Source organism: Sapajus apella, unplaced genomic scaffold, assembly GCF_009761245.1.
Source record: "Sapajus apella isolate SASKATOON/1434 unplaced genomic scaffold, GSC_monkey_1.0 scaffold62, whole genome shotgun sequence".
Taxonomy (NCBI): domain Eukaryota; kingdom Metazoa; phylum Chordata; class Mammalia; order Primates; family Cebidae; genus Sapajus; species Sapajus apella.
The window spans coordinates 17,124,330-17,145,067 of NW_022437002.1; the positions used below are offsets into that span (position 1 = coordinate 17,124,330).

The 20,738-nt window shown below is 40.9% G+C and overlaps 1 protein-coding gene and 1 pseudogene across 1 annotated transcript in view; one reads left to right on the plus strand and one right to left on the minus strand.

The window, feature by feature from the left end:
* Positions 1 to 20,738, minus strand: part of ZSWIM5 (zinc finger SWIM-type containing 5) — a 190,725-nt gene that overhangs the window by 32,870 nt on the left and 137,117 nt on the right. Inside the window, exons 3-5 of the mRNA XM_032247380.1 lie at positions 11,939 to 12,087; positions 10,446 to 10,596; positions 1,806 to 1,985 (exon numbers count right to left, since the gene is read on the minus strand). Of these exons, the coding sequence (XP_032103271.1) occupies positions 1,806 to 1,985; positions 10,446 to 10,596; positions 11,939 to 12,087 (480 nt within the window). The remainder of the gene's footprint in view (positions 1 to 1,805; positions 1,986 to 10,445; positions 10,597 to 11,938; positions 12,088 to 20,738) is intronic.
* LOC116529469 lies at positions 14,561 to 15,084 on the plus strand (annotated as a pseudogene).

The window sequence follows — 20,738 nt, forward strand, 5'->3', positions numbered from 1 at the left end:
GGAAGAAACTGCCAGACCAGACTGGGCATGGTGGCTTATGCCTGTAATCCTAGCACTTTGGGAGGCCAAGATGGGCAGATCACTTGAGGAGTTTGAGACCAGCCTGGCCAATATGGTTAAAACCCTGTACCTACTAAAAATATAAAAATTAGCTGGCATGGTGGCCCGCACCTGTAGTCCCAGCTACTCAGGAGGCTGAGGCAGGAGAATCAGCTGAACCTGAGAGGTGGAGATTGTAGTCAGCCAAGGCTGCACCACTGCACTCCAGCCTGGGCAACAGAACAAGGCATGTGTTTGTAGTCCTATGACCCTCTCTACGCCATCCAAAGCCAATATCAAAGAGATGGCTTCTTGTGTTGTGGAAGCTAGATGAGTGCCAAGAGAGGCTAAAGAAGTGGCAAAATTGTGCCTTTTAATTTTTCATTACCTTTGTTGTCTTAAATATACTGGCAACTAATTATAGTACAGAAGAAGACCAAGCAAAAACAATAATTTTTGTGATTTCCTCCTTGAGACTGAAAATACCAATAATCATTTAAAATAAAAGGAACCGCTGGGTGCAGTGGCTCATGCCTGTAATTGCAGCACTTTGGGAGGCTGAGGTGGGCAGATCAAGGTCAGGAGTTTGAGACCAGCCTGGCCAACATGGTGAAACCCCATCTCTATTAAAAATACAAAAATTACCTGGGCATGGTGGCTCTCACACCTGCAATCCCCACCACTCAGGCAGCTGAGGCATGAGAATTGCTTGAACCCCAGAGGCATGGGTTGCAGTGAGCCAAGATTGAGCCACTGCATTCCAGCCTGGGAAATAGAGTGAGACGCTGTCTCCAAGTAAAATAAAATAAAATAAAATAAAAGGAACCAATTTTATAATCAGTATCTGATAAAATCTCCTACCAATAAAGGCTCTCAATGGGCTAAACAATAATCAATTGCCAACATCAAATAGACTGAATTAGCTGAAGTAAAACTGATGTGAAGGCTGATGTCAAGCAATGTCTGTAGGCCAGTGGGCACAGTATCACTGTACTGGACTTGTCTTAAAATGGGGCAGGAATCCTACCAATAATATGGGAGGATGATCCTACCCAGCTATTTGCTGTATAAGAATTTGAGGAAAATAATCACGAGGCCAAGGTGGGTGGATCACGAGGTCAAGAGATCGAGACCATCCTGGTCAACATTGTGAAACCCCGTCTCTACTAAAAACTACAAAAAATTGGCTGGGCATGGTGGCGCGTGCCTGTAATCCCAGCTACTCAGGAGGCTGAGGCAGGAGAATTGCCTGAACCCAGGAGGTGGAGGTTGCGGTGAGCCGAGATCGCGCCATTGCACTCCAGCCTGGGTAACAAGAGCGAAACTCCGTCTCAAAAAAAAAAAAAAAAAAAAAAGAATTTGAGGTAAATAGAACTAAGAAAAGCTATGGTCAGGACACTTTTTTAAACTGCTTTTTATAGGTCTTTTGTTCCTCCCCTAAGTCAGGTCTGAACTAAAACCAACCCCAACTGAAGCCAAGATATTTAATACATTAGACATGAAGAACCTGAAGAGTAGACCAGGACTTTATGCTGGGCACTGTAAGGACAGTCTAGACGTGGAAAAGGATAGCAACTCAGTATCAAAGACAAAAGCTTATCCTTATCTAAGGTTTGGCATTTCAAGATGAATACAAACATAGGCTTTTCTTATTTAGAATGGCAATTCTGACAGCCAAAAGGCTATCCAGCTACCAATGTTCTATGCTTTAGCCTCCCACCTTTTGAGTTCCAGGTACAAAAAGCCTAAAAGGACACTTGGCTCACCTGGGCTGTGAATGGCATGCTGGGGAAGTGCATTGGTGATGTTTGGCAGCTCATGTCCATAGTTTCCATCCTCTAGGGGACAGACATCCAGGTCGCTCCACTTCTGCAGCTGCTGCAGCCAGCAAGATTTCTCCTCCAGTTTGCAGTGTGGATTTAAAATTATGCACACCCATAAAGCCCCTGGAAAATGAAGCAACCCATATTCTTAACATCTCTCCTTTGATGTGTGTATAAGCCTTAATGTTTCAGTTTCATTTTTAGTTGATAAAGTTTCCAAAGCATTAACTTTTCTTTTTCTTTTTCTTTTTTTTTTAATAAGACTGTGCCATTTTTATTACAATTCACTAAATCTCAGTAACAGATAACTTCAACAAGAAAACATTAACTAGTATGTGTAAAGCTAGTTATTTAAGGTTTTTGTAACTGAGATTAGACAAAGTCTTCACAATTACGTTTACAGTAGACATTGGCTAAAAAGAATAACATATTAAAATAAGTGGACATGATAATCAGCCAACTAGCTATGGCCACCACAATATAGTTACAATTATTTTGCAGAATTATTTATTTAACTTTTCTTAATATAAAAAATTGGCTAAAATTTTCAGAACTGGCTTGTTTTTCCTTACCAAAGTTTCCTGAAAGCAGAGTGACTATCTTGTTATTTGAATGCATGCCTGTGATATAAAGACAGATTTAGGCTTGAACTCTGAGCTCAAATCTACAGTGTAATAACTATTTATTACAAGCCTTCTATGTTAAGGCTCTGTGCTGGTGATTAAAACAGATACTGTTCCTACCCTTGAGAACTGTCTAGTGAGGGAGACAGATAAATAAACATAATTCCATTTGAATATGATAAGTATTAAGATAAAGATAGGTTCAGGGCATGAAAGCAGCATACAGGAAGGGCATTTAATACAAGGACAGGGTTGGAAGTGAGGAAGTCAGAAAAGGTTTTATTTTTTTGGTTAGCTGGACTTCCTGAGTTTCATCAAATCCTTCAACTGTAAAACTGAGATCAAAAAAATACCTACTTTGTAGGGATATTGTGAGAATTAAATGAGATAATCTTTGTAAAGGCTCTAGCATATTACCTAGCACATAGTAGGATATTAGTATTTGCTTATCCAAGAAAAATAATTTATTTGGACTTGGATTTTGAAACTGCTGCTAACTTGTAATGCCTTAAAACAATTACTTTCTTGGGATTTTTTTTTTTTTTTTGACATGGAGTCTTGCTCTGTTGCCCAGGCTAGAGTGCAGTGGTGCAATCTCAGCTCACTGCAACCTCCACCTTCCAGGTTCAAGTGATTCTCCTGCCTCAGCCTCCTGAGTAGCTGGGACTACCGGTGCGTGCTACCATGTCAGACTAATTTTTTTGTATTTTTAGTAGAAACAGGGTTTCACTGTGTTAGCCAGGATGGTTTTGATCTCATGATCTGCCCGCCTCAGCCTCCCAAAGTGCTGGGATTATAGGCATGACCCTCCACACCTGGCCAGGATTTTTTGTTACTGTAGCATAGTATCACATATTCCACATAACCAGTAATGGGTACTATTTCTTTGTCCATATCATCCCCCTTTTAAAGCAAATTAGTGTGTTCTTTTCAAGATTGTTTATGTGGCTGAGCCAGATAATTTCTCAATCTCAAATTAGCAATAACCCTGGCTGCAGTTTGTCTTAATATCCTTTAGGATGTAGCTACATCCATGAATACAGATATACTTGGACACTATTTCAAAGCCTCTCAAAGCCAAATAGGAATGTTTTAAAAGCCATCTTAGCCTCAACTTCAGATATTAATTGGAGATGAAAATTAATTTCTGCCTGGGTGCTGTGGCTCACACTTGTAATTCCAGCACTTTGGGAGGCCAAGGTGGGCACACTGCTTGAGCTCAGGAGTTTGAGACTAGGCTGAGAAACATGGTAAAACCCTGTCTCTCCCCAAAATACAAAAAATTAGCTGGGCATGGTAGTGCGTACCCAGCTGGTCCCACCTACTCAGGAGGCTTGAGGTGGGAGGATTGTTTGAGCCTGGGAGGTTGAAGTTACAGTGAGCCAAGATCACACCACTGTACTCCAGCCTGGGTGACTGAGTGATAACTCTTTTCAAAAAAAAAAAAAAAAAAAGAAAGAAGGGCCTCATTTCTATTGTTTCCATTCAATTTTTTAAATGTACCATGAAAAAAGAAACTATACTATGTAATAATTACAACAGTGACTCTTTAGGGGATTATAGTAACATTTATTTTACAGTTTAAGAAGGGTTTTTCTGCATTGGAACTGAATCATTTTCTGAGTGGAAACAAAAAAAAAAAAAAGAAAAAAAGGAAAAAAAAAAAGAAGGCTTTTCATTTTACAGTGGAGAAACAGATTTTCGCCGGGCATGGTGGCTCAAGCCTGTAATCCCAGCACTTTGGGAGGCCGAGGCGGGTGGATCACAAGGTCAAGAGATCGAGACCATCCTGGTCAACATCGTGAAACCCCGTCTCTACTAAAAATACAAAACATTAGCTGGGCATGGTGGCGTGTGCCTGTAATCCCAGCTACTCAGGAGGTTGAGGCAGGAGAATTGCCTGAACCCAGGAGCGGAAGGTTGCAGTGAGCCGAGATCACGTCATTGCACTCCAGCCTGGGTAACAAGAGTGAAATTCCGTCTCAAAAAAAAAAAAAAAGAGAGAAACAGATTTTCATATTTAATCTTCACAGGTAAAAAAGAGGACCAAAAAAGAAGCTACTAAATCTGGCAATGAGAAGAACATTGGTGACCTTAGGAATGGTAAAATCAACAGGATAATAGGAATGGAAAAGAGATTGGGTGAGATGAGAAAGGCTTAAGAGGCAAAACGACAACAACAACAACAAAAAACAGGGTGCCAATTCTAGTCACGGAGGAGTTCCTATTTTCTAGGCATTTTGATACTAAGAAGGGGATACTGGCCAGGCACAGTGGCTTATGCCTGTAATCCCAGCACTCTAGGAGACTGAGGTGGGTGGACCACTTGAGGTCGGGAGTTTGAGACTAGCCTGGCTTAACACGGTGAAACTCCATCTCTACTAAAAATACAAAAAATTAGCCAGGCGTTGTAGTGTGTGCCTGTAATTCCAGTTACTCAGGAGGCCGAGGCAAGAGAATTTGTTGAGTCTGGGAGGCAAGGTTGCAGTGAGCCAAGATTGCGCTATTGTACTCCAGCCTAGACGACAGAGTGAGACTCCATCTCTCTCTCTCTCTTTCTCTCTTCTCATACACACACACACACACGCACACACACACACACACACACACACACACAAAGAAGGGGATCCCTAGAAAGTGAGCACAAGTACTTTCACCTGTAAGTTAAACATGAGTTTTCTGTCTTATTAATTATGTCCTTATAAATTTGTTTCAAAAACACTCAAAGATAATTACATCTCTGAGAAAGAGACAGAACAAAAAGTCCTGCTAGTTGCCTGTATAAAACAGCACTCACAGGACTGTTATCAGTACCCAGAAACATATTTTCCTGCAACTTAAAAAAAAAGTGGATCACGAGGTCAAGAGATCGAGACCATCCTGGTCAACATGGTGAAACCCCGTCTCTACTAAAAATACAAAAATTAGCTGGGCATGGTGGCGAGTGCCTGTAGTCCCAGCTACTTGGGAGGCTGAGGCAGGAGAATTGCTTGAACCCAGGAGGCGGAGGTTGCGGTGAGCCGAGATCGCACCATTGCACTCCAGCCTGGGTAACAAGAGTGAAACTCTGTCTCAAAAAAAAAAGCGTTGGCTGGATGGCTGGATAGAGTGTCTCATGCTTGTAATACCAGTGCTTGGGGATGCTGAGGCGGGAGGATCACAAGGCCAGGAGTTTGAGATCAGCCTGCGCAACACAGTGAGACCCTATCTTTACCAAAAATTAGAATTGGCGAGTGTGGTACCCTGTACCTGTAATCCTAGTTACTCGGGAGGCTGAAGTGCATGTATTTCTTGATCCCAGGAGTTTGAGTTGCAGTGAGTTATGATCACACCACTGTATTCCACTCTAGTGGACAGTGTGAGATCCTGTCTCAAAGTAAATCAATAAAAATAAATTAGGGCTAAGTGTGGTGGCTCATGCCTGTGGTTCTAGCATTTTGGGAGGCCGAGGCAGGTGGATCACTTGAAGTCAGGAGGTTGAGACCAGCCTGGCCAACATGGCGAAATCCTGTCTCTACAAAACTAGAAAAATTAGCTAGGCATGGTGGTACATGCCTGTAGTCCCAGCTACTTTGAGGCTGAAGCAGGAGAAATGCGTGAATCCAGGAGGCAGAGGTTGCAGTGGGCTGAGATTGTACCCCTGCACTCCACACTGGGCAACAGAGTGAGACTCTGTTTCAAAAAAAAAAAAAAAAGAAATTAAAAAATGTCAAAAACTCTAAGCAAATGTAGCTACTATGGAAATTAAAATTTTACATAATTATTATATATGAAATATAATAAAATAATAGCTATCATTGATTTCTTTCATCAGCTAGGCATTAAGGTATTAAGCATTTTATCTCATTCAGCCCTCTAACTCTGAGGGTCAACAGGTCTTGATTTGGATGTAAAAGACAGAAAATAGGAAATCAAGGATAACTCTTTTTTTTTTTTTTTTTTTTTTTTTTGAGATGGAGTTTCACTCTTATTACCCAGGCTGGAGTGCAATGGCGCAATCTTGGCTCACTGCAACCTCCGTCTCCTGGGTTCAGGCAATTCTCCTACCTCAGCCTCCTGAGTAGCTGGCATTATAGGCACGTGCCACCATGCCCAGCTAATTTTTTGTATTTTTAGTAGAGACGGGGTTTCACCATGTTGACCAGGATGGTCTCGATCTCTTGACCTCGTGATCCACCCGCCTCGGCCTCCCAAAGTGCTGGGATTACAGGCTTGAGCCACCGCGCCCGGCAAGGATAACTCTTAAATTCTCTTCTTGAGCAACAATGGCGTCTCGCTCTGTTGCCAGGCTGGAGTGCAGTGGTGCGATCTCAGCTCACTGCAACCTCTGCCTCGCAGGTTCAAGCGATTCTCCTGCCTCAGTCTCCTGAGTAGTTGGGATTACAGGAAGCTGCCATCATGTCCAGTTAATTTTTTGTATTTTCAGTAGAGACAGCATTTCACCATGTTGGCCAAGCTTGTCTCAAACTCCTGACCTCAGGTGATCCACCTGCCTGGGCCTCCAAAAGTGCTAGAATTACCAGTGGGAGCCACCACGCTTGGCCATCCAGCAACAAGATAATACATCTTGATGATGTATATTGAGATGGTGACAACAAGGGGAAGATAAGGCTTTGGCAGGAAAATTAAGAGTTCTGTGATGGCCTTATTAAGTTTGAGATGTTTCTTAGAAGTAACGGGCAGCTGGACGCAGCCTGGAGCTCAGAGGAAAGATCAAGGCTAGAGAAATACATTTGTAATTTACCTGCATCTGGATAGTATTTAAAGCCATGTTAGTGAATATATAATCATTTAGGTAAGGAATATAAACAGGAAAGTGGATGCTGGGAGGCATTCAATATTTAGAAGTGTTGAGGAAAGGCAGAGAAGTCTAAAAAGGAGACTGAGTGAAAGTCACCAGGACCACAGTAGAGAAACCAAATGGGTATGCAGTTATGGAAACCAAAAGAGTATGGGCTTGTGGCTTGTGCCTGTAATTCCAGCACTTTGGGAGGAGGAGATAGAATTGCTTGAGGCTAGGAGTTCAAGACCAGCCTGGACACAGAGCAAGACCCTGTCACTACAAAAGGAAGGAAAAATAAAAGAGTATGGTCAACTTTACTGAAAACTACTAAGAGTTTTGACATAAGATGAGAACAGAGAAGTGACTGTTGTATTTAGTAATATGCAAGTTACTTGGGATTTCGACAAGAGCTACTTCAGGAGACTAGCAGCAATGAGCAATGGAAACCCAACAGAAGTGGGCTGAAGGAAGAATGGAGGAGAGCAAATGGAAAGGGTGGTCACAGATAATTTATTTTTAAAGAAATGTTGTTTCAAAGGGGAGAAGAGAAGTGGGGTAACAGTTGGTAGAGAAAGTTGGAGCATCAAAGGAGTATTTTTAAAAATTTGAGCAGGCCAGGAATGGTGGCTCATGCCTATAATCCCAGCACTTTGGGAGGCCAAGGTGGGTGGATCACCTGAGGTCAGAAGTTTGAGACCAGCCTGGCCAACATGGTGAAACCCTATCTCTACGAAAAACACAAAAATTAGCCAGGCATGGGGGCACATGCCTATAGTCCTAGCTACTCGGAGGGCTGAGGCAGAAGAATTGCTTGAACCCAGGAGGCAGAGGTTGCAGTGAGCCAAGATTGTGCCACTGCACTCCACCCTGGATGACAGAGTGAGATTCTGTCTAAAAAAAAAAAAAAGATATTAGAGCATATTTGTATGCTGATGGGAATGATTTTGTAGAGAGAAAAAAGTTAATAATACCCAAGCAAAGAAATAATTGTAGGAGCAACATTCTTGAGAAAAGGAGATAGAATGGAACCCATAGCAAACATGTAAGGGTTGGCCTTTCATGATACTCTATGGATTTTAACAGAGGAGAAGGCAAACCATATGGGAATAGACATAGAAAGCATTAGCATATTTGTAGGTGGGGAGATGATGAAACTTCATGTCTGATTGCTCCCATTTTCTCTAGTTCAGAAACTGAAAGTAGTAAGCCATTTCTTTCTACATTTGTAGTTCCTATAAACCCTGCCTAGGTTTTCCATAGATGCATAGGCCTTGTGATCAGTAAAGAGCCCTAAGAATAACTAAGGCAGCCCTTAAAATAGGAGAAGCATGAATGCACTGTGTTCTGGTATCTAACCTAATAAGCCGTCTCTAAGTGCAGTGGTTCTCAAAGTGCTGGATCAGCAGCATCAGCATCCCCTGGGAATTTGTAAGAAATGCAAATTCTTAGGTCCCACTCCAAACCTACTGAATCAGAAACTCAGGATAGGGCCCAGTGATCTGTTTAAACAGGCACTCCAGGTGATTCTAAAAGGTTTCAGAATCATTGTCTTAGCAGAATGCTGAAGGTTTCTTTGAAGGTTGAAATAGTAATTTGTTAAGATATGAAAAGGTCAGAAGCAAGAGCTTTTCATAATGAACCCAAGTATATAACAAGAGCTTTAAAAGCACTGGGAACCAGTTCTACTTACTTCCTTTCAACTACCTTTGTCCCAGAGGCAAAACCCAAGTCCGCAGCACAATCCTGTGACTGGTACAGAAATTAAGATACTCAGGCCTCAGATGAAACTGACTCTCTGAGGAAGGCTAACTACAAATTCTTAAGGAATATGCACTTCGAAAAAATAGAAGGACTTGCCGGGCGTGGTGGCTCAAGCCTGTAATCCCAGCACTTTGGGAGGCCGAGGCGGGTGGATCACGAGGTCAAGAGATCGAGACCATCCTGGTCAACATGGGGAAACCCCGTCTCTACTAAAAATACAAAAAATTAGCTGGGCATGGTGGCGCGTGCCTGTAATCCCAGCTACTCAGGAGGCTGAGGCAGGAGAATTGCCTGAACCCAGGAGACGGAGGTTGCGGTGAGCCGAGATCGCGCCATTGCACTCCAGCCTGGGTAACAAGAGCGAAACTCTGTCTCAAAAAAAAAAAAAAAGAAAAAGAAAAAATAGAAGGACTTAAGACAGAACTGAGGGAGATGTTATAGAGGGATGTTTGATTTAAAGTCAGACCAACTGGGCTTCCAGTGTTCCAGCCACAACTTACTAGTATATGAACCTAAGTTCAGGGTATGGAAGATTCTGAAAGCAGGGCGAGAAGTATTAGCATGGCAAAACTGGTCTTGGAGCAAGGGAATGCTAAAGAGAAATGATGACCAAAGAGGACTGCCTTGATGAGGGAGAACCTAGAACAGAGAGGCCATTAGAAGGTCACAGTTTTAATCTAATCTAAAAGTTTTAAGGGGGAATGGACACTACATTGCATTTTAAAAGTTGAGAAATCAAATAAAGTTAGTGACTGAATGTGGGGAATGAAAGAAAAATGAGTGCTCAGAAATAAGTTTGTTAGGGTAAGGATCGGTGGTGCCAATGCCAGTCAGAAGAACATTTTTTTTGTAGGAGAAAGTCTGAGTTCATTTTTGATTTCTCAGTGGGAATGGTCAATGGACATCTACTCATGTGGGTCTAGAAGTCAGATAAGTAGAAAGAAGATAAAGCTGAAATGACCATATAAGTAAGCTCTGAAGCTATGATATTAAAAAAAAAGTTCTCAAGGGAATATAGGGAAAGAAGAATAGACGGTCAAAGTCCAGGTATTGGAAATTGCCCTATGTCGTAAAGGTCTGGCTGAAAGTGATACAGAAGAGCAGACTCTGGGAAACCAACAACAGTGAGGCTGATAAGTATTTGGAGAGTCAGGCTAGTGCCATGCAACAGAAGCGAAGTAAAGAGGTTTTCTCTCAGCAAAGGTTTCCATGTAGTAACATCTGGAACAGAATGCTTGATGACAATAACAAAGCACAATGCTGTGGAAGCAACAAAAGTGAGTTTAGTGTTACCAGCTGAACTGGTAGCAGAGATAGCAAGATCCATGTAATGATTGATGGCAAGGGTTCATGAACACTTGTTGCCACAGGGCAAGATGGTAGGACAAAGCACTTCTCTGACAGATGAGAACTTACCTAGCTCATCCCAGAGCTGCCTGCACTTGTCTGTCATGTTTGTTCCTTGTTGCCTCCAGAATGTGAGTCGTGGGTCAGCCATGAACTGCTCAGTTATTAGCGTCAGCATCCTTGCTCCATTAGAATCTCTCATCCGCAGCATTTCTCGAACCTGACACATAAGAAGTGGCGAGGAATTGGTGATTGTGCATCACAAAAAAGTAGGAGAAGGAAGAGGAGGAGGGGGAAGTGAAGGTGAAGTATCTGAGTACACTATATCCAAAAGAGCCAGAAAGGCCTCTTGTTCTGTAAGCAAGATCTCTGCATGTATCAAGAAAGCCTGATGTTCACAAGTGGTATCACAAGATACCACTTCACACCCACTAGGATAGCTAGAATTAAAAAGTCAGATAACAACAAGCGTTGGATAGGGTGTAAAGAAATTGACACATCATATACTATTGGTGGGAATGTAAAATGATACAGCCACCTTGGAAAACAGACTGGCAGTTCCTCAAATGATTAAGCATAGAGTTACCATATGACCCATCAATTCTACTCCAAGAAAGAAAAAAAAATATATGTCCACATAGAACCTTATACAAGAATGTCTGTAGCAGTACTATTCATAATAGCCAAAAGGTAGAAACAACCCAAATTTTCACAATAGATGAATGGGTAAACAAAATATAGGGTATCCACATTTTGAACAATAAATCCACATTTATTATTCAGACATAAAAAGGAATGAAGTACTGATTCATGCTATGACACCAATGAATCTTAAAAACATTACGCTGAGTGAAGGAAGCCAACCATAAAAGACTACATACTATATGAATGATTGCATTCATATGAAAGTCAAGAATAGGGAAATATATAGAGACAGAAAGTAGACTAGTGGTTTCTTAGGGCTTGGGGAGGGAGACATGGAAGACAAGGGAGGGATAGGTAAGGGTATGGGGTTTCTTTTTGAGGTGATGAAAATGTTCTAAAGCTGACTGTGGTGATGGCTGTGTATAACTATGAATATACTAAAAACCACTGAACTTTAACACTTTAAATGGGTGAATTGTATGGTATATGAATTATATCTCACTGAAAGTATTAAAGAAAAAAGAAAAGAAAGAAAGAAAAGAAAAACAGCCTGCTATAAGAGCCCTTAGTTTAAAATACTAAGTATCTTCAGGACCAATGTTGAAACTCTAGTCTTCAAGCTTCATCAGGCAGCACTGGATTAAAAGCAGAGGTGGTTTTTTTGCTAAAATGCCCCAGCAATGCTAACTCATTTAGAGAGTGAAGTAAAAGGAACAGGACTACTAGGCTGAGGTGGTAGGACTCCCTGGATGCAACCTGCTCAGGTCTGGTCAGCCTCTCCCACTAGATTTCAAGTATTCAGTGCAGCTATGTCAAGTGAGCTAGGTATAATGCTTGAAGCCTGAAGTGTGGTGTGCCCAGTCTATCTTAAGCTTCTTTTGTTAACAACAAAAGAAAAATATCTTTTCATATCTTACCTTGGCAAACATTGAGTTGAGTTGCTTTCCAGAGCCACAGTAACCCCCCTGGGAGAGAAAAAGCTTCACTTGTTCTTTCACCTGTTCTTCATCCAAATGCCAACAGTTCTCATCATCAATGCTGGCCCCAGCTGTGGGGTCAGGGGCACCTATGAAGAATGGGGACAGTGAAATAAATCCCTTGAGTTCACATGCTACACATTCAGCTGGAGGGGTACTTTGTGAGCATAATCAAATAGAGATGGGTCATTCTGCTTTAATATGGGCTTTGTCAGCTGTATAGTCCTAAAAAATAAATACATAAAATTAATTTTTCAAAAAGCCTAAATTAAAAGATCTAATAATGCTAGTTGCATGTTCACTTAAGTCTCAGTTATAGCCTCTTCTAAGATCTACAAATACCATTGTAGGGGAAAAAAGTCTAGAAGAAATATACAACATGCAAATAGTGCATTTTTTCGTCTAGGAGAGTGACATTTTGTTTCTTCTTTTTGCTTTTCTATGAAGTTCAAATGTGCCTTAATATGCACACATTATTTTAAAATAAAAAATACATTCTTAGGACATGAAAATTTCTTTTTGTTTGTTTGATACAGAGTCTCACTCTGTCGCCAGGCTGCTAGAGTGCAATAGCGTAATCATGGTTCACTCCAGTCTCCACCTCCCAGGCTCAATCAATCCTCCCACCTCAGTCTCCCAAGTAGCTGGCACCACAGGAGAGTGCCACCAGCCCAGCTATTTTTAAAACATTTTTTGTAGAGACAGAGTTTTGCCATGTTGCCCAGGCTGGTCTCAAACCCTGGACTCAAGTGATCCTCCCGCCTCAGTCTCCCAAAGTACTGGGATTACAGGCCAAAAAAAATTCTATTTTTTTAAAGTTCTAGAGAACTAGAAAACTGTCCCCTAAAGCATAGGTAGAGTTGCATACAGATGATATGATTTTATAAATTTATACTCAAAACGTTTTCGTATTGGTCTCACCTTGACAAAACCAATGAAAACATATAGTTATTTACACACCCTTCTCTCCTAGTAGTCTGTTAATTCCTTGCCCACAGTTGAATCCAAAGCTGAATCACCTATAGCATAGGGCTGATAATGTGACAAGCACTCTGGAATGTCTGTGAAATGAAAACGGAATCGTTTTCTTTCACTCTCTTATAGACAGAGTGCTATAACAAGTTGTTTTTTTAAAATTTTTAACTGACAATAATTATATGTATATATGGGGTATGATGTAATGTTTTAATCTATGTATACTTTTTTTTTGAGATAGAGTCTCACTCTGTTGTCCAGGCTGGAGTGCAGTGGCACGATCTCAACTCAACTCACTGCAACCTCTGGCTTCTGGGTCCAAATGATTTTTGTGTGTTAGCCTCCCAAGTAGCTGGGATTTTAGGAATATGCCACCATGCCTGGCTAATTTTTGTATCTTTGGCAGAGATGGGGTTTTGTCATATTGGCCAGGCTGGTCTCAAACTCCTGGCCTCAAGTGATCTGCCCACCTTGGCCTCCCATAGTGTTAGGATTACAGGTGTGGACTACTATGCCCGGACTGATCTATGTGTACATTATACAAAGATTTGATCAAGCCAATTAACATACCCATCACCTCACCAGTTTGTCTTTTTTTTTTTTTTGATATGTTAAGAATATTAAAAATCTATTTTAGTAATTTTGAAATATACATTATTGGTTGGGTGCAGTGGCTCACGCCTGTCCCAGTACTTTGGGAGTGGCTGGAGTGCAGTGGTGTGATTATGGCTCACTGCAGCCTCAACCTCCTGTGCTCAAGTGATCCTACCACGTTAGGTACCCAAGTAGCTGGGACTAAAGACATGTACCACTATGTCCAACTAATTTATTTTTTAATTTTTTGTAGAGACAGGGTCTTGCTGTGTTGCCCAGACTTGTCTCGAACTCCTGGGCTCAGGAGATCCTACCACCTCAGCTTCCCAAAGTCTTGGGATTACAGGCATAACCCACCATACCTGATCAAGTTTTTTAAAAAATAATTTCGACTCTTATTTTAGATTCAAGGGATATATGTACAGGTTTGTTACATGGGTATATTGTGTGATGTTGAGGTTTGGGGTAAAAATGATCTAATTACCCAGAGAGTGAGCATAGTACCCAATAGGTACTTTTTCAGATCTTGTCCCCTCCTTTTCTCTCCTCTCTAGTGGTTCCCAGGGTCCATTGTGCCCAACTTTATGACCATGTGTAACCAATGCTTAGCTCCCATTTGTAAGTGAGAACCTGTGGTATTTGGTTTTCTGTTTCTGAGTTAATTTACTTAGGATAATGGCCTTCAGCTGCATCCATGTTGCTGCAAAGGAAACTATTTTGGTCTTTTTTTTTAATAGCTGCATTGTATTCCATGGTGTATAGGTACACATTTTCTTTATCCAATCCACTGCTGTTGGGTACCTAGGTTGATTCCATGTCTTTGCTATTGTGAACATATGAGTGCCTATATCTTTTAGGTAGAATGATTTATTCTTCTTTGGGTATAAACTCAGTAATGGGATTGTTGGGTGGCATGGTAGTTCTGTTTTAAATGCTTCCAGAACTCACCAAATAAACACAGTTCTGATCATATCACTTTCCTGCTCAAAAGTATTCAGTCGGGGAACCGCAGGTTAGGTGCAGACATGGCCAAGTCCAAGAACCACACAACACACAACCAGTCCCGAAAATGGCAGAGAAATGGTATCAAGAAACCCCGATCACAAAGATAAGAATATCTTAAGGGGGTGGACCCCAAGTTCCTGAGGAACATGCGCTTTGCCAAGAAGCACAAGAAGGGCCTAAAGAAGATGCAGGCCAACAATGCCAAGGCCATGAGTGCACGTGCCGAGGCCATCAAGGCTCTCATAAAGCCCAAGGAGGTTAAGCCCAAGATCCCAAAGCGGGGTGTGAGCCGCAAGCTTGATCGACTTGCTTACATTGCCCACCCCAAGCTTGGGAGGTGTGCTCGTGCACGCATTGCCAAGGGGCTCAGGCTCTGCCGGCCAAAAGTCAAGGCCAAGTCCAAGGATCAAAACAAGGCCCAGGCTGCAGCTCCAGCTTCAGTTCCAGCTCAGGCTCCCAAAGGTGCCCAGGCCCCTACAAAGGCTTCAGAGTAGATATCTCTGTCTACCAACGTGAGGACAGAAGGACTGGTGCAACCCCCCGGGGCTGCCATCTGCTTGGGGCTAGGGTCCTCCTGTGCTATTTGTACAAATAAACATGAGGGAGGATTTGTTAAAAAAAAAGAAAGTATTCAGTCATGCCCCATTCTTACTAAATTAAGTCCAAATGCTTTGGCATGGCATTCAAGGCCCTCTATGCTCAGACTCTTTTACTTTTAGTCATGTCTTCCCCTATACCTATGATATGCTTCGGCCAGAAAGTGTTCCCAGAAGTCAACCACATTGGCTTATGACATACCTTTCCTCTTCCTCCCTCTAGCCTGTTCTTTGACCAAAAAACCCAACAGTTATCATTGTCAATATTACTTAAGTTCCAGAGTCAGGGCTGCAATGAGAAACAGAAACCATAAAATTAGTGTACAGAGAGGATAACACTGCTGAGATTCATATACTGCTAGTTTACTTGGCAGTAGCATTTTTTAACCCACTCAACTGAGGTAGCCATATACTCCATTTCCACCTGCCAAAAGTATGCCCATCTTATGCTCATGTACTTGGCATATAATGGCAATAACACTATTTTCCTGTATTTGTATTCTCCTGATATTCACTTGCTAATTAACATTCTTCATAGTACTTTATTATTACTTTCCTTAAGTGTTCTTCATAGCACTTGATTATTACTTCTCTTGCACTTTATATTACGCTATAATTGTGATTTCTCATATATTCCCAACTAAGTTGAAATTTTTAAAAATGGGATTCCTTTTTGTGCTTCACAGTAACTGGTTCATTATAGCACTGAGTTAATATTTATAGAATGAACACAAATATATCTCACTGACCATCTAGATTTAAGCTCCACATAGGCAAATATTATGTCCTATACTTCTTTTATATCCAAAAAGTGGCAAAGCAAAACAAATATACTCCTTATCCTTAAATATTTGTTAGTAACAAGTATTTATTGAGCATGATTCCTACATGCTAAAGGCTAAGCACTTTTTATACATATACCCATTAGAATGTATGCTCCTTGAGGGTAGAAGCTTTTATTTATAGGTATATTCACAACACATAGAAAAGTGCCTGGCACATAGTAGGTGCTCAATAAATATTTATTGAATAAATTCCAAGGAACCTTCATAACAACTCTATGAGGCCATATTATTCCCTAATTTTAAAAGAAACTAAAGTTTAGACAGGGTAACTTAGATGTAAAGTATATCAGCCAGGATCTATATACTGGTCTCTCTCAGAAGCCTGTCTCTTTACTACAAGGCTGTACTTTGCCTTCAGTCTCATACTGGTGTGATTCACCAGTTGGTTTCAGGCCCCCTGAAGCCGTAACTGATAGTGTGTCTGAAGACAGCCAAATCCCATCTTTTCTTGGCTTATTCTGCTACATAGAATATGGGATTAGTCAGAATAATGCATTTTCCCCACAGTGAGAATAACTAGCGTTCTGATCAGTACAGTGATTCTCAGATATTAATGTACAGAACAATATCTTGAGGTTTATGTGAAAAATTCAGGTTAAAACAATTCCGGTCTTCAGGAGCTCCACAGAGATGAAACTGAAATAAACTAGATTAAACCAAGGACTAGGTTGTTGAGTACTTTGGAGCTAAAGATTGTGGGAGGAATGAACAGCAATGGTGCTCCTGTAGCAGAGGGCGGAGATGGTTTGAATACCAATTCTGACCCTTGGGTGGTTAAGTTAGGACATGAAAAAGCAGAAATAGAATTTAGTTTTTTTGGGTTGTTGGCCTTAAACTGACTGGAAATGTGGACTGACACCCTCTCCTCTGAAGATTTCAAGGGGTATGGAAAAAAGTAAAGAATGCTTAGCACCCAGGTAATGATAGTGGTAGTAGCAGTAGAAGAAATAAGGCACAGTTTATACATGCCTAGTGTGCATCTATAGAAAACTGCTGGGATAGGGCTAGGACAAGGCAAAACTTTGAGAGTTACTAACAGTACAACTTCACCTGAAACTGCAAAGGGCTTGTTTATTTGATAGGAGAGAAAGGAAGGTAAATTGTACAAATGTTTGATGGTCTGCAATGAAATCTACAAGGTGAGAAACTGAGCTGCTAAATGGGTGACAGAAGCAAAAAAGGAAGTGAGTCAATATTTGGGGCATCAAGGTAACAAACTACAAGGAGTTGGTGTGACTGCTGAGGCAATGAAAGTCATTTGAGAAGAGCATGAACTGGCAAGAGACCCCATGGAGAATTTTCTAAGACATTTTCATTTATTCAGTCAATATTTATAGAGAGCCTGATAGGTACAGAATCTGTGTCAAATTCTGTATATGTAGTGGTAAACAAAGCAGATATGGAGCTTATAGTTGGGGAGAGAGACCTTAAGCACATAATCACATGTATACATTTTTTTGTGGAAAGGAAGAAGAGTCAAAGAAGGCTTCTCTGAGAAAGTGACATTTAAGCTGACACCTGAAGAATAAATAGGAGTTAGCCTGGCGGGGAGTGGAATACTATGTACTTTTTGTTCAAAAAAAAAAAAAGCATTATGTCATAAATTACTTTAGTAATGAAATACAACTATAATAAGGGAGGGAGGACAGAAACAGGGGATAGGAAAGGAGGATATTTTCTCAAGGAGAGGAAATATCATGTGAAAATTTTAGGCAAAAGCCAGATAGATCATGTAAAGTTTTGTATGCCACAGAAATTTGGACTCAATCCCAACAGTAATAGGGGCCACTGAAGGATTTTAAACAAGAAGTGATATAATATCTGCAGTTATAGAAAAGTCACTTTGGATGATGGTGTGGAGAATGGAATAGAGGGAATTAATAGTGGAAATAGAAAGATCAGTTAGATGGGTACTAAACAATTTATGTGAGAGATTATAGTGGTTTGATTTAATAGGGAGAAGTAGAAACTTATGAAATATATTTCAGAAGTAAAATTAACACATCTTGCAATAAAAGGAAAGGTGTTAGGAGTAACTACAAGGTTTCCATCATGATTCAGTGGCTAGATGGTGGTGTTATATTGTGAATACAGGAGGATAAGTTAAGGTTGGGGAAGAAGATCATAAAATCACATTTGGTATATTGATCTTGGGATGTCTTTATGATGTTCAATAGTTGGAAATAGAGTCTAAAGCTCAAAAGAAATGGGCTGAAGAAATACATCTGTGAGGCTGGGCATGGTGGCTCATGCCTATAATCCCAGCACCTTGGGAGGCCAAGGTGGGTATGTTGCTTGAGCCCAAGAGTTCAAGACCAGTCTGGGCAACACAGTGAGACCCTGTCTCTACAAAAAATACAAAAATTAGCCAAGCATGGTGGCATGAGCCTGTAGTCCCAGCTACTTGGGAGGCGGAAGTAGGAGGATCACCTGAGCCCAGGGAGACAGAGGCTACAGTGAGCTGTGATCATGCCACTACATTCCAGCCTAGGTGACAGAGTAAGACTGTGTCTCAAAAAAAAAAAAAAATTGTGAGTCATGGAATATAGATAATATTTGAAGTCAAGGATGTAACCTGAGACTGCCTACAGAGATCATATAAAATAATAAGAGAAAATTTAAGATTAATCTATAAGAAATGTCAATATTCACAGGTCAAATAGTACAGTAAAAGACAGCATCAAGGAACAAAACATTAAGGGCACAAATAATTTAACCAGATAAACCAGGTGCGGAGTTCAAAAACTGGCTTCTTCAGCTGTTTCTCGTTAACTCCCAGGCAGCATCTTTTTAAGAAAATCCTTTCTTTAGTTTAAAAATCAAATTACATAAAAATGCCCTTATATGTTCACTGGTTAGAACATTTTAGTCTTTTCACAGAAAGAGATGTGTATGAAACCACTTATCTCTAGTAACAATAAAGTAAACATACTTTATTTTTTCCCATTACTTTGCTAATTCCTACACTGGCACCTCTTTCGTCACCTGTTTATTCAAGGATGTTTTCAATCAACGAACATTTATGAAACCACTTATCTCTAGTAACAATAATGTAGACCTAGTCAATATAAATGATTCTTTAATATTATAGTCTGAATTTTTTCCTAAGGACTAATAAGAGAAATGGTGACAAGTGAAGATAAGATAGAAAATTTATCTTTTATAAATAATTATGAAACAAATGATTGTATGGGTTAAGCCTCCATGTAAGCACTGAGGCTTATAAAATGAGACCTGTACTGAGGGGGCTATTAAGTCTAAGGAACCAATTTTTCTTCCTTTCTTTTTTTTTTGAGATGCAGTCTCACTCTGTTGCCCAGGCTGGAGTGCAGTGGTGCAATCTCAGCTCACTGCAACCTCCGCCTCCAGAGTTCAAGCCATTCTCCTGCCTCAGCCTCCTGAGTAGCTGGGATTACAGGTGCACACCACCATGCCTGGCTAATTTATGTATTTTCAGTAGAGATGGGGTTTCACCATGTTGTCCAGGCTGGTTCTGAACTCTTGACCTCAGGTGATCCTTCTGCCTCGGCCCCCCAAAGTGTTAGGATTACAGGCGTGAGCCATGGCACCTGGCAGATAAATAGTAACTTAAAAAAAAATTTTTTTTTTTTTTTGAGACGGAGTTTTCACCCATGTTACCCAGGCTGGAGTGCAATGGCGCGATCTCGGCTCACCGCAACCTCCGCCTCCTGGGTTCAGGCAATTCTCCTGCCTCAGCCTCCTGAGTAACTGGGATTACAGGCACGCACCACCATGCCCAGCTAATGTTTTGTATTTTTAGTAGAGACGGGGTTTCACCATGTTGACCAGGATGGTCTCGATCTGTTGACCTCGTGATCCACCCGCCTCGGCCTCCCAAAGTGCTGGGATTACAGGCTTGAGCCACCACGCCCGGCCTGTAACTTAAAAATTTTTAAGGCAGTCCAATTTGTTGGTCCTTTCCTACTACAGAAAATTTTCTCTACCTCAAGGACATGAAGGTGTTCTCTTATCTTTTAGGTTTTACTCTTCCACTTTTCACATTTATATCTGCAATCCATCTGCAACTGATTTTTCTGAATGGTATCAGGTAGAAGTCAAGTTTCAACTGGAAATTTGATTCCCAGTTGATCCAGCATCACTTATTGAAAAGATTTTTCTTTTCCCTTTCTTGGCATTTAGTGGAATCCTCTCACTGTTTTGTTGTTGTTTTTAAGACAAGGTCTTTGTCTCCCAGGCTGGAGTGCAGTGGTGCCATTGTAGCTCGTTGCAGCCTCAAACTCCTTGGCTCAAGCAATCCTCTGGCCTTGGCCTCAGCCTCCTGATAGCTGGGACTACAGGTACACACCACTATGCCCAACTAATTTTTTTATTTGTAGAGATGGGATCTTATTTTGTTGCCCAGGCTGGTCTCAAACTCCTGGGCTCAAGCAATCCTCCTGCTTTGACCTCTCAAAGTGTTGGAATTACTGGCATGAGCCATCCCACCTAGTCAGAATTCTTTCACTTTAGAAATTCACATTTTTATTCTAGAAAATTTTCTTCAATTATTTAATTGGTAAATTTCTCACCTCTGTTTTCTATTTATAGAACCCCTATTAAACACTGGAATTTGAGGACTTGTAATTTTTGATGTATTTTTCCTCCTATTTTTCATCTTTGTCTTTTTGCTCTATTTTCCAATAATTCTACTGAGTTTTCAAATTTTCTGCCATCACATTTTTAGTATTAGTTTTTTTCTGTTCT